Below are 14,246 nucleotides of genomic sequence, written 5' to 3'. Positions count from 1 at the left end.
ACGATACAATAAGTATGTAAATATTCAAAGGCTGTGTGAATTCCTAACCACAGGCGAGACGAGCTGGTGTCTTTTATCTATTCTGCTTTGCCAAAAGGATTCAGGCAATGTAGTTTGGAGCTGTGTGTGCACGTCTTTGTGTGTGTTGTTTTTGGGGGAGAGAAATGTCAGACTGATCCAACATCATGGAGGTTCAACTATCAAACAGTAAGGGAGATAAAAGATGGAAGTCACAACTCTTTTTCTATGTAAAAAAAAACAAACTTTGTGTACTTTGATGCTACTGCTTTTCTTTGACAGCTTTGTGTGCGGCTGAAGCCGAGCCACAGACAGAGGAGGCTTCCGAGGTGATCTATGATGATGTTCCAAGCGAGGACCCCCTCTCTCCCGATGGTTAGTAGCTGCGACAGAATTGTGTTGGTTTTGGATGTTTGTCCTATCGTAGGGCTGGGCGATATGGAGAAAATCAAATATCACAATATTTTGGACCAAATACATCGATATCGCAACGATATTGTATGGTTGACCATTGGTGCTTTCACACAATATTTACTCAATGACATTTTTGATAAATAATCATCGGTAATGTGGATATAATGATTAAGTGGGTAAAGGCAAATAATAGAACAGCTAGAACAGTCTGGTAAGTTCAGAAAATGACATCGCTTTACTGTACCGCAGCCTCTAAAACCAGGCAAAGACGACACTTATATATACATATCCAAAATCTAAGACGATATCTAATCTTGTATCACGATATCGATATAATATTGATATATTGCCCAGCCCTATCCTTTCGTGAAGCTTGATGCGGAGCGTCTGATGTGTGATATGCTTGTGTGTTTAGCAGATATGATCTATGAAGATGTTCAGAGAGACAGTGGTCCTCTGGACGCGGACAATGCGTGGAGCTCCAGTGAGTTCGAAAGCTACGACGAACAGTCCGATAACGAGACCAAGCTACCAACACGGAGCAAGGTAGTATTCGCGAGCGTGTGGAGGACGCATGCCTGATGTGTGTATTTATCTCACACAAGTCATCACAGCTGTTTATTTTACGTGGCATCATGACCAGCCAGGTTGTTTTGGTTGGTTTTCAGCACTTTGAAAAAGAAAAACTTCAAGGAGAATATTTTATCTCTCTGCTCCTCTGGCGCAGTTGTCTTTATTAATGTATAGAACTGGAAGGAAACTATGAAGAACTTTAAAAATGTATAAGAGGCTGTCTCGGCCTTAAACCTTCAGTGTGGGATAAAAGTAAACAAGAGGCATTTCAGTTGGGAAAGCCTCAGATCTCTTTGCCTCTTCTCTGCCAAAGGATGCTGTTCATCAGTGTTGTGCAGCACGGCTCCACAGCGTCAGTCTTCCACATGATGGCACTGTGTGCACATTCACATTGTGCTGCATTTCCTTTATGCTTCAACAGCCTCTAGCATGCATGCACCTATGCAGGCATAGGAGAACATTTGGAGTCATACTATTAAAAAAAAAAAAAAAAACAGCTATTTTGCCGAGTTGAATCATTATTCATGTATAGATTTATACCTACCATTTACATATTTTCTCATATTGTAGATGTTTATGTATGGATATAATTCCATTGTAATCCAAGAAAACCCTGAGTTAAATCGATGCTTTGAGAAACGAGGTAGAGAGCAAAGGGACTTTTTGTTGTTGTTTGGAAAATGAGTTGCTCAGGTTATTAAAAACGGGAAGGTGTGGTGTCAAAATCCCCCAAAGTTCTCTTGGCGTGCTTGTCCCAGGCCACTGAACAAAAGGAAGGATCCAGCCGCACTGGTTGAACAATTTAATGAAGAAAGCCTTGGCTATTAAGGCCCGGCAACACTTTTCGGCTAATCAGCTAGCACAGCCTTCATCAAAAACACATAGTTTTTAATTAGTCACGCCCGATTAAGTTTTCACCAAGTGTACCTGAAGTTCTCCTCTTGTTTAGTTCACTGCCTAATTTGAGCAGCCTGGGAGAGCTCTGACATAGTTTGCTTAATAATTGCCCTAAACTGCCTGCACCCCAATCCATTATTCTCATACATCATAACCCCTTTGACCAAAGCAGTGCTCCAAGCCTTTGCTCTCTATGCTTGTGATTAATTCCCGATGTTGCGTAGCTTGTTTTGCCTTGATCACTCTGCCTCCATTTCCCCTTTTTCTATCTCCTCTCCCCCTACTCTTTTCCTCCTCACTTCGCCTTTTGTGGCTAAACTCCACCTGCCCCCACGTCCCCCGCCTGTCCCTGTCCAACACCTGTAGCGCTCTCCTGAAGTGTGTCGGCTGAGGGAACGCTGTGCCAGGACCAAACGTGAACTGGCCATGAGGCTGTCTGGCAAGCACAACTATGACATCAAGGTATATCTCCAGCAGCAAGCCAACGCAGCTCTATCACACTGTTTGTTCTTCTCCCCAGAGCTCTAACCACTCCGCTAGATGTTTGTCAATAGGATTGATGATCACCCCAGAGCTGAAATATGCTGTGTTGTATGCTCAGCTGACTCAAAGGCTTAACTGTCTCTTACTGCACTTACATCTTTGCTTTTGGACTGTGACTTTGCTTTGAGACTGATCTGTCAGTCTCTGTCTGTTTACCCTGCCTGGTTTAATAGCATGACATATTTATGGGACACATGAATTATTTAATAATATTCAGTGTATTTACTTCCAAAAACACCAGTCCAACTTGCCCCCAATTAATGACCTACTTTTCCTGAAGTAGCATCATTTAAAAATACTACCACCCTATGTGTATTCTAGGTCTGTGGAGTCTGGTTGCAGGGGCCTCTGTGATGTTCAGGGTGGAGTTTGTGGTCAACTAAATTCTGCCGCACTGAGCAACGCAGCTCTGATGTGGAGCTCACTCTGTTACTATAATCTCCCGATGATATGCTCATAGGCTCTCTGATTAGAGGCTGTACAGCGACCCACAGGGAGTCGCAGATGGTGAGATTCATGATGAGCCCACTGAGCGCCACTTCTCTCCGTCTCTCTTCAGAGGAGCACCGCAGGTTATCAAGTCTCCACAGCGTGGCACTTTCCTCGTACCCTAACCCTCCTTCGTCGTTTCTGTCTGCTCCTTCCAACCAGGTTCAGCAGCTCATGAAGGCGGCGCGAAGCGGAACGAAGGACGGGCTTGAAAAGACCAAGATAGCCGTCATGCGAAAAGTTTCCTTCCTCCAGAGAAAAGATCAATTGGGTAATGCAGGGAAGTCTAAAAACTTTGTAAATGTTGGTCAGCTGGCTTTTTTGGGGGGTTTTTTTGGACGAAAGTGATACTGTTTTTAATCATGGGTATTGGTTAGGGTTGGGCATCGTTTGGATTTTAACTATTCTGATTCCAATTCCGATTCTTCCTTTCGATTCCGGTTCTTATCGATTCTCGATTCCGATTCTTTTAGGGGTGGAGTTGAAACGGGTCACGTGTCTATTTTCACAAATAAGAGGAAAGTTTTATTTTGATTCAATGATGGTTTGCAGTTTTACAGGGCTTTTTCAATTTAAAATAAAGCCCCACTAGAGCGCTGCTTACTGTGCTCCATGGCTGCAACACAACAAGCGCCTGGCCGCTTCGGAAACCAAAACTTGTGCATGTTAAATTGGGAAGCGATGATCGGATATGAAACCAAGTCCTCTAAACGATTCCAATAAAGAAACGATTCTACTGGAATTGTAATTTTTGAAACGATTCCAAGTAGGAATCGGTTCGCGATGCCCAACCCTAGTATTGGTTATTACAGTTGACTCCAAAGACTGTATAAAAGTAGTGGACGTAGCCTCCGTGACGTCACCCATTGATTTGTGTACTGCCGTTTCGAAGCCTCGAGTTTGCCATTTTCTACGTCCACTTCTTTTAATACATTACACATTACATGGTTGACTCTTTGAATTATAGGCAGTTGCTTATGCGCAAAGCTAGCCAAGCGAGAGTAGTGTTCGAGGCAGATATGGCAGATTGCAGATGCTTTTTCTATCTCGTACAAATCCCTTCAGGGAGAGATGAAAGCACTGTGGAAAAAAGACAGATTATGACTATAATAAATAAAACAGACAGGCTTTCTCAGTTTTAAGACAGACGATGCGGTCGAGTAAAGTTTTTGCTACGTGAGAAAGAGAAGGATGAAGCGACTCATGCGGCACAGTATAGGTTGTGTCATAGGAACCCTTGCCTAACAATGGAGAGAGATTACCATCCATTAATGGAGTATCGAGCAGCTCCACAAACCATAGATACCAGACCCACGCCTCAAACAAATCTCTGAGCAATCACAAAGAGGTAAAGAGGCCAGTGCTGCTATTTTTAGGTGTTGATCGAGGGAAATCTGCACGGCATTATATTTCTTTTCCGCCAATCCTCTGTTATCATTCCAAAGTCTTTAATTGGAACGGTGGAAGCTTTTGGTATCTGTGTCTTTATGGTTACGAGTGGACTGGGGATTTGTTTCTTTTTCTTTTGAGACTGTCGAATGCCTTTGTGCCAATGCAGAGATGAGAACGTGTTGGATCGTGTTTTTGCAGACACACGTTTGTGTGCCTCCTTTTTACTCCTACAGAGATACAGTATTGTTTTTGAATTTTTGATTTTCTTTTTCCCAAAGGCCTCTCTGCCTCTAACTCCATTCTCTATAGCTCTTTCTCTCTCTCTCTCTCTCTCTCGCTCTCTCTCTCGCTCCGTCTCTTTTTCAAAGTCTGTAGAAATCTCTTCATACTTTCGAGGTAATAAACTTAGTGTGTCGCAATGTGTCTCCAGCTGCAGTGAGATCTGATAGCTGCCTTTCTGTTTTCTCCTCTCTGTCGCACGCGCGCACACACACACACACACACACACACACACACACACACACACAAACTTACTTTTTGTTTGTTTCTCCTTCTTTATTTCTGAATGTCTGCAGAAGAGGAGGATGATGCGGGATACCTGGATGTGGCTGTGTCAGAAGTGAAGCATCCCCCCCCACAGCTAAGCCCCATGCCAGAGGGGCTGACCAACCACCAGGTGCACCTGACAGTTTTTTTTTATGGAACCATTTCTTCTTACGCTTCCCTAAATAAATATAAGCCGCATATGTAGGAAGATGTACTATACTTAACATCTAGCTTTTATGTGTAACACATTCTGTACCCAGTAGCGTTGACATAAGGCTCGAGGCTGTCATGTGAAAAGTGTTCATTTGTTATTTCAGTATTTTTTACATATCTATATGCTCTATTCTCTTTATCCTATTTGGAAAAGCAGTGAGTTTTGTAACGGCTAGAACAGCCGCTTTTATGTCACATGAAATCCAATGATTCAGAACTCAGATCGAGGCCTTGATCAAACAGATCAAGTCCTCTTTGGATCTTTTTCCGCCTGTGATGAACACATGATTATAGTGCAATCCATCAACCCTGCACGGTGCTTAACTGAAAGCATACCGCACGCTGCAGCCCTATCATGTCCTCTTAGTGCTAGATTTCCTGACTGGTCTGTTGTCTACGCAGGTTGTCAGGCGCCATATCCTCGGCTCCATCATTCAGAGCGAGCGGAGCTACCTGGAGTCTCTCAGGAGAATCTTGCAGGTGAGCTGTTTAGTCCCTGGTGTCCTCCTCTGCCACATGCAATTTCTTCACCATTTAGCTGTTAGAAATTATACTGAAAAGAGAAGCGGCGATATCAATCAAATTACCGAGGTGTCTCAGCATAAACAATCTTGATAGAACAGCCATCCTCATTTCTGCAGCGTTAGAGAGAGAGAGAGAGAGAGAGAGAGAGAGAGAGAGAGAGAGAGAGAGAGAGAGAGAGAGAGAGAGAGAGAGTGTGTGTGTGTGTGTGTGTTGGGCATGTGACGGAGGGGGGGGAGCCTCTCCTCTTTAATCTCTCTTTTTAGGGGGGAAAATGAGACTTGTTATCTCCTCATCACAGAAAAAGAAGAGGAGTCTACTGAAATGGAATCAGCAGCCATCAATGGCTTCATTGCACAGTGCAAAATCTTTCACTGTCAAGATGCAGTGCGCTACCTTTGTTGTCGAGTGACATGATTGCGTGCGATACCTGGGGAGGTTTAGCTCTTTTGAAATCTCTCTTGTTATTCAGAGAGTCCAGCCAAATGCTAAACGCACTCTCTCCAGACAGCTAACCTAAAAAGATGAAAGGCCACCAGCACAATTAGACATTGAGGGTTGTAACTTTCATTACTTCTGTAAAACCGATTGCACAGTTGTTCCTGTTGAACTGTCCATGTTCGTTATGATTTATTTGCTGTGATGGATTTGCGTAGATAAGACTTGCAAAACTTCAACAAAAAAATTGAACACCACTGTTGCTCAGTTATGTTCATTTTTGGTGTTAAATAGTGTTTTCATCTATCACGTTTGTCTTGTGCACACTATCTATGTTTCACCATTCATTTCAAAGAAGTATTATGTACTGACTTCCGCAAAGAATGTTGTCCACAAAGAGCCTGTCAACTCATTTCTGTAGGCTATGCTAATATCCCCATGAGTGCTGACTGAAGAATCAATCAATGCCTCTTTCACCATGTTGCTTTTGCTTCTGTAACTCTGCTGGGAGCTTTCTTTTTTTGCCATTAATATTCTGGCTTTTATGATTACAAGGCAAATGCTGTTTCGTGGGTGAATCCCTTGGATTTATGTGCTTACAGGCACCGTGACTACATTTCCTCACTTTCTTCAATTCATGTCTGCTCCCCTTCGGTTGTCTGTTTATTCTGCTGAAAAGAAGAAATGCTTAAGGAAGGTGGACTGCTGAGTCATCCTAAGCACACCTCCCCCTCCCTCCCTCAAACACACACACACACACACACACACACACACACACACACACACACACACACACACACACACACACACACACACACACACACACACACACACACACACACGCATCAACATAAACTAAAAACCCAACTTTCTCTCCCAAATCTCACCAGGAATACCAGAGACCATTGATGGAAGCTGATCCACGCATCTTAAGCCCAAGAAAGATCCGGCCTATATTTTTCCGAATGAGGGAGATCACACAGTGCCACTCCATGTTTCAGATTGCACTGGCGTCACGTGTGGCTGAGTGGGACAGCAGTGAGAAAATCGGAGATTTATTTGTTGCCTCGGTTAGTGTGCGTTTTTGGTGTGTATCTTCATATTTGTGAAATAGAAATGCAAACTGGAGGGTTATTTGCTGACTCAGGTGTGTGTGTGTGTGTGTGTGTGTGTGCGTGTGCATGCGTGCATTCTTTGTTTGTTTCTCTCTAACATGCAGTCAAAGTCAAAGACTTGCATTCTGGGTAAAGGAACTCATATTTTTCTTGGCATTTCTGTCTAACTGTATAACACAATCTCTGCTACCAGAGTTATAATGAGCTACAGGCTTTAGGTTGAGCAAACAGGGATAGTTTACACCAAACATGGAATCAATTACAGTTGTGATGAATATCCCCACTGCATCCACTGCTCTCTGGGATACTTGTTTACACATTTTGACACTAGAATAATAGTGTTCAGTGTGCATTTTCTGTTGTGAGTCTCTGCAGTGTGCTCATCCATGAGGTCCACTCATTATTTGCCTATTAGAGGGGCTGATTCAACCCTCTCCTCCACTGCTGGCCCTTATAGGGCTGGCCCATTGGTATCACAAGACCTATCATCAAATGAGACAACACTGGAAAAGGAAAGTGCTGGGACTGTGTCCTCCTTATTAAGCTGCCCCTTTTTCATGTGGCAATGTTTCTGTACCTGCGGGTCTTGTAGTAATATCTGAGAGGCAGGATCCTGAGGAGGATGTGAGCAAAGGGGGTTAATTCCTTCATGTGATTTGCTTATTCTCCTCTACTCCTGAAACTGCCACTATCAGCTGCCTGGTGTGGGTTTAATTGAGGAGAGAGAATTAATGTCTACCGCAGAAGAGACACACCCCCTCCCTCCCTCTCTTTCTCTCACACACACACACACACACACACACACACACACACACACACACGGCTCATGAAGGGGGTTGCGGTAACTGGGATGGTAAACAAACCATTTTTTTTTTTAAATACTATACTTAATGGCCATTGTTTCGCCTCTCTTTACATTGAAATTACCTATGGGTCACCCTGCAAACAGGATGGTTAGCCAAACATTCAAGATGTCAGAAGAAAGTACATGAATGTGTTTGTGGATGCTGGTGTAAAGACAAAATAATGAATCATGGTGGTGCAGTAGGCTGCCCTTATTGTAGGGCTGTTGTTACAAATTCACATGAATATGCTTGTTTCTGTTTTCCACAGTTTTCCAAGTCCATGGTGCTGGATGTATACAGTGATTACGTGAACAACTTCACCAATGCCATGGCGCTCATTAAAAAGGCGTGCATGTCCAAACCAGCTTTTCTGGAATTCTTAAAGGTGAGCTTCAGCCTGTGAGCACCATATAGTTTCTTCTTATAGATTTTTTCTTCAAATCAAAGAAACACAATTGTGTTTTAGCTCCTCTTTTTGCTTTCCTTTGAGGTATTCAGCAGACGCTGAATCTAGTGAAGCCCCAAAGCTAAAGGCTTTAATAATACATACTTCTCAGGTTTCCAAAGAGACATATAATAAAAAATAATGCAGTCTGTAAAAAGTTGGCTATTTGCACAAAATGCAAAATTGTTATTTACATTGGGTTTATGGACGGTATCGAAGCGTGTCTACTTTTTAATATTAATTTATGGCAGAAATTAGATTGAAGCACTGTATAAACCACTGTGCTACTTCTAACCCTGGAAATGTCCGATATTGTCCAGGTAATGTCCTTTATTCATGTTATAATCACATGATTATTCTCAAGAGTATGACATAACTGGTATGTATTTGTAGGCTGTTCTATGCACTTCAGTTTTTTGAATATATCTCGAAAAGCTCCCATGAGTGCCTAAAGGATATTTGCACCAAGCTTTGCAAAAAAACGGCTAGGAGAATCATTAAAGACCCAAACCACGCGGGTAGAAGGAACCGCATATACCAGGCCAGCACTGAGAGGCTCAGGAGGAGCTTCTACCCTCAGGCCACTAGAAATCCTAAATGAGGACAGCACCCGCCCCCCCACCCACCCTACACCCCCACCTTCTGCTTTATGAATCACCAAGGATGCTGATGGGATTACATTTCACTGGAATTTCACCTCATACAACTTCATTTGACAAATAAAAATGGATTGATTGATTGAGGTTTATAAAAAAAAATGCAGGGAAATCTGCAAAGGAATGAATGCCATATGGGTTGATTCACACCCAAAAAAAAGGAAAAGAAATTGCAACACTTCTGGCTAATTTGGCGGTTATGTGAAATGGAAAGTGGAGATTTGACGCCTTTCCACAACCAGACAAGATCAGTTGAACGGTTTACTTCATGTTTCGGATATTAATTAGGGACCATGAACAAGTAAAATAGTGCCAGGGTGCATGCAGTGCCAAGGAATTATTTAAATGTGCTGAGTTGAACAATTCCCTGTGCGCTCAGCATTCATGCATGTATATGACCTGGATCATTGAGCTGTAAGGCTGATTTACAGATCCAGATCACACAGCTGACAGCCCTGCATGTTACTCCAGATAACATGTGTCCCTTCCCTTCTGTTGAAAGGTTCCTCTGTCTCTCCCGCTGCCTGTTGCAGCTCTCACTGGCAATGTGAAGACAAACCAAATAATACATTGGCTAGACACAGATTGGGAAAAACACTGAATCAATGACATACTTTATGTATACTATTATGTTGCTTCTAAAATATTGTGGAGGCACTGACTGCATGCATATGACCCTAAACATGCAAGGCAGATTTACAGTACAGGGATAGGGACCATTCAGTTCCTGTTTGAATACATTTTTTTAGACATTACGATGTAATATGCGAGCTGCATTTGCAGAGAAGCATCTAGGTGAGTTCAGTGTAAATTAGTTTTTTTTTTGATAGAATAGGAGAAGACGAAGAAATTAACAAATTGGATAAATGTTTACAATTGTCCAAGCAAAATTATTTTTTTTAGTACACTTAAAAAGAATATTGAAACGGCAAATCGGAGAATCCAGAAAGACTCAGAATCCTGTTTAGGTTATTATTATTGAGACCAATAGTTATGTTAGAAGTTGTGTACATACATACAGTGTAGGGTAGCATTATCTAGTTAAGTGATTAAACCTTTGGGTAAACAACTGGCTCTTGATTTGAATTGCGGAGTGATGTAAAATCGGCAAACTTTTTTATTTCTGTCACTTTCAGCTGTAACTAGTGTTTAAAGATATATAGTTGAACACTTGTGGTCTGACCTATCTGGTGTTTCTGCTGTGCTTATTTTCTGTACTGCGTTGCTGTACTCGCGTCTGTGATAAACCAAATCTACCCAAAACTAGCCGTCCAACCGGCGGTGAGATGTCACTGTTGGGTAAACTCAAGCTATCATTTTCTGTAGTCTGCAGTCAAACAGGTAAATTAGGTCTCCAATCTAATGTTAGTGAAAGTATTCTTATTAACGAGATATGAAAGCATCAAACATGCTGAAATGAGATGTATAAAAACTGAAATAACTCGCCCCTCTTTTCACAGCAGCGTCAAGATTCAATACTTTATTGCCATACAACTCGGTGCAAGTTGCTAGGAATTTGCTTCACCTGTGCTCATGACAGCACATCAACAAGATACAACAAAAACATAGAGCTAATATATACACATATGGTATCCCACATGGGATCACACTTGACACAGGCAGATAAAAAAAAAGAGGGCACACCGCTCACCACATACCTGGATGACAGTCCAGGAGGCTAGAGTGACAGATGTCAAGTTTAAAGTGACATGTTGCATAGGGATGCAGAGCGCAAATCCACAACTTTACAATAAATAGATAAAATACTGCTAGTATGGGTGGCATTAAAAAAAAACATATAGAAAAAGTATTATAAACCCGGTAAAGAGATGTGCAATTTATACAGGGGAATCGTTTTTAATTTAAATTGTATGTATGTATAGGTTTTCTACCCAGAAGTTATCCTGAACAATCATCATGATGAGTTTGATCATTGAACCTGCTGGAGGTGTCATGGGCCTAATCTAGTTCACATCGTCTTTGGAGGAAAGTGTCCACTTGACAGGTCCAATTGCATATCCAGTCTTGCCCATTTCCTCTTTTTCTTGAAATCAAAAGTAGGTGTCAAGTGCTTTAACCCAAAATAAGTCAGTTCCGGCATACCGGTTAATGCTGAGGCTTCTTGCTATGCTCTAGGAAGGTGACATTGCCAGAAATATCTTATATCTTACAGAAAAAAGTAAAATGTTCCTGATTTATATGTCACAACTAGATGTATGTCTATTGCATTATAATTTGCACAGTAAGAGGTGGTTACAAGTCTCTGTAAATGGAGTATAAATAAAAATGAACAAATCCAATCCGTTTTCTGGTTTGAGAAAAAAAAATTACAGCCTGCTCTATTTCACATGGGTTTTGCTCACTAATGGGGTCTTAAAGCTTGACCACTCTACTCTGCAGAGCAGCACACTGACATTTGCATCTACTTGCTCAGCCAGTCCGCTCTAATCTTTTCCAATGGTACTAGAATCAACCTCCATTCAGAAACCGAAAGAAAAGCATCACATTGAGACAACTTACTAAGGAAAGCCACCCCTCTTCCTCGTGCTTTTTTGCACTTTTCCCGTCTTTCTCCTTTAATGATTATACCAAATCACGTGATCACGGCTGGTAGCTACTCTGCTCTGATCCATTTGGGTATCAGACATATTGACACACAGATCAAAGACAATACACCAAGACCCTTCCTGACCCAATAAGACTGAATATAATTTGGACCTGACCTGACTTGGCTTTTGATTACTGGCAACAGAGTAAACCTCTAAAGACCTCCTAATTTGAACTTCTTCAGATTTTCCTCAGATCTCGTGCGAGCAGCCTTTCTGGTGGTTGTCGATGCCGCCTTTACTCGTTCCATGTCACCAACTAACCCCAACCCTGTTGGGTGCATTCTGGCTGGTTACATCAAATAACCTGCTATTCCTTGCGTTCTTCATGGAGAAATATCGACAGCTTGTATTTCCCATTGTATTAGGCAAAGACTCATCACTGCACTCCCTCGTTCTGCTGGCAACTTCTTCTACTTGTTGAGCAAGTAGAAGTCCTACACCACCATCTCAAAAAGACACGGCTATGGTGAAATAAATGTCAGTCAAAATGATCCTGCTCTTGGTCCAGGCTCCAATCGCTGTTGGAAACATCAGTTCAGAGTTTACTGGCAAGACCTCTCTATCACCCGGAGGAAATTCAGGTCATGAGATATACATAATTTCAGGCAGTGTTTTAGACACTGTCTGTGTTAGACAGGTTTAACTGAATATGAGAGAGCGAGGTTCTCCTGTCTCACTTACTGACCCCACTCAACCACTATAAGTGCATGGAGCAGAAAAGAGCCCATCTCCATTGAGATCACAGCCTTCCTACCCTAGGTTCCTATTTGATAGTTGGGTGGCTGTTGACCACTGACCGCTGGTGTTTCCTTCTGGTGATTGTGTATAAGATGTCTTGCTAGGGTTGTACTATAGCTATTAAAAGGCTTCCTTTTAAGGCCCATTCACACTGTGCGATCTTAGGCTGTCCCAAATGAAAAGAGAAATGGGTTGAAATCTTTGGTTGTCCATCATTAACCGTGGTCTTGGATAATACTATATGGCATGACATCATGACTTCGCGTAAACATACACACCACTTTCCTAAAGCCAAGTGGCGTGTTATCTGTACACATTTTGAGCTATTCGCGTGTATGTCTACGCTGTATACAGCGGACGGCAGTCTGCAACGTCACAGCGTATTATCGCGAGGCTACGTGTTATCGCGAGGCTACGGTTGGGTTTAGGAAAAGAAGAACAGGGTTGGGTTTAGGAAAAGAACAAACGTGGAAAGTAAACGTCACACGTGCGACGCGATCCCCGCTCTCCTGGGTGAAAGTCCTTACCTCCCTACGCGGATTTTCGCCCTTTCATACAACTCACTACGGCGTCAATTCGCACGCAATTGCAAGGTAATGTAAGTCAATGGAGGCCCAACGGCGTTGATAAACGCGCTAAAAACCGAGTATGCGTCTTGATAACACGCCAATAATGGCATACGAATTGGCGTGTCATACATGTGCCACTTCATGAGATCAGTCTGCAAACCAGGCAACTGCACACATAGCCTAGTTCTATAGAGCTCAAGACGCTGAACAAAAACAGAGTTCAAAGCAAGAAAAAAGTGCATTCAACAAGAAACCCTAACAAAGACTTGAAATGTCTTTTGTTAGGGAACAAACATGAACAACATGAATGAAAGTGAACTTTTTGTGCATGATGTTTGTGACAGCTGGTCATTTCAAAAATGGTAAAATAAATATAGCAGAAGAGAGGCAGAGGTCCAGGCTGTCACTGTGACAAAACCCCCCTTTCTGCTGAACAATACCAGTCGCATCAAAGGAGTGCGAGCGTGCGTTTTGTAGTAGATAGTTCAATTGGTAAAACAAATGTATGGTACTGCTACTGTACCTTTTTGTGGCAATAGTTTTGCTGTACATTTAGCAGATACAGTAGATTTGCAGATTGTTTGTTCAACATCTTCCTTGCGATACCTAAACCATTGCCAGACGATGGATCCAGTGCTGTTTCTTGTCTGAACCAATTTGTCCGCCTCCGTTTTTCATTACCGTTTCCGAACTCAACGCATATAAACTCGCTTTGTTGCTTTAGTTTTTTCGCATTCACCAGGCTCTTTCCCTGTTCCCTGTTTCCTTACAGAAACAAAAACACATGCCTCATACTATGTGTTACTGAGTGGTCCAGATGGGCCAGGGAGTGCCTGACATATGTATGTTTTTTTTTTTTCCTTTTTGTGTCTGTGAGGAGAGAGCGAGAGAAGCGAAATGCCAATGCGAGTGTCAAAAGAATTACGTGACAATTTGTACTAGATGTTCGCGATATAGTCATTTACTACATCAGATGTACATTAGAACAAGCTGCAAAACATTGAGAATATTCAATATATTGCCATAATTAAAAGTGCAAACATAGTTTCCCTACTCTAAGGAACAATGAGCATACTTAAAGGAAAAAGAAAACAGATTATATGTTGGCTACTGCACTGTATACCAGATGAAATCAGATCTCTAAAGTTTCAGCAACATTTTATCTTACCCTTTTTATCTTACCCTCATATTTATAGTCTCACAGTTGATCTTATCCAACCTTAA

General features: G+C 42.1%; 1 protein-coding gene across 4 annotated transcripts in view; it reads left to right on the top strand.

The window, feature by feature from the left end:
- Window positions 1-14,246, top strand: part of arhgef10la (Rho guanine nucleotide exchange factor (GEF) 10-like a) — a 135,951-nt gene that overhangs the window by 24,371 nt on the left and 97,334 nt on the right. The window contains exons 5-12 of one of the 4 annotated variants that reach the window (XM_031302032.2): window positions 301-393; window positions 851-978; window positions 2,269-2,364; window positions 3,097-3,205; window positions 4,902-5,002; window positions 5,488-5,565; window positions 6,936-7,115; window positions 8,274-8,390. In XM_031302032.2, the coding sequence (XP_031157892.1) occupies window positions 301-393; window positions 851-978; window positions 2,269-2,364; window positions 3,097-3,205; window positions 4,902-5,002; window positions 5,488-5,565; window positions 6,936-7,115; window positions 8,274-8,390 (902 nt within the window). Of the gene's footprint in view, window positions 1-300; window positions 394-847; window positions 979-2,268; window positions 2,365-3,096; window positions 3,206-4,901; window positions 5,003-5,487; window positions 5,566-6,935; window positions 7,116-8,273; window positions 8,391-14,246 lie in introns of all 4 variants that reach the window. The other 3 variants (XM_031302031.2, XM_036001935.1, XM_031302033.2) reach the window with 3 other exon arrangements.

The sequence above is a fragment of the Sander lucioperca genome, chromosome 6 (assembly GCF_008315115.2).
Source record: "Sander lucioperca isolate FBNREF2018 chromosome 6, SLUC_FBN_1.2, whole genome shotgun sequence".
In the NCBI taxonomy this organism is placed as follows: Eukaryota; Metazoa; Chordata; class Actinopteri; order Perciformes; family Percidae; genus Sander; species Sander lucioperca.
Note: the sequence above shows the minus strand (reverse complement) of the source record. Positions and strands in the feature narration are given on the sequence as shown.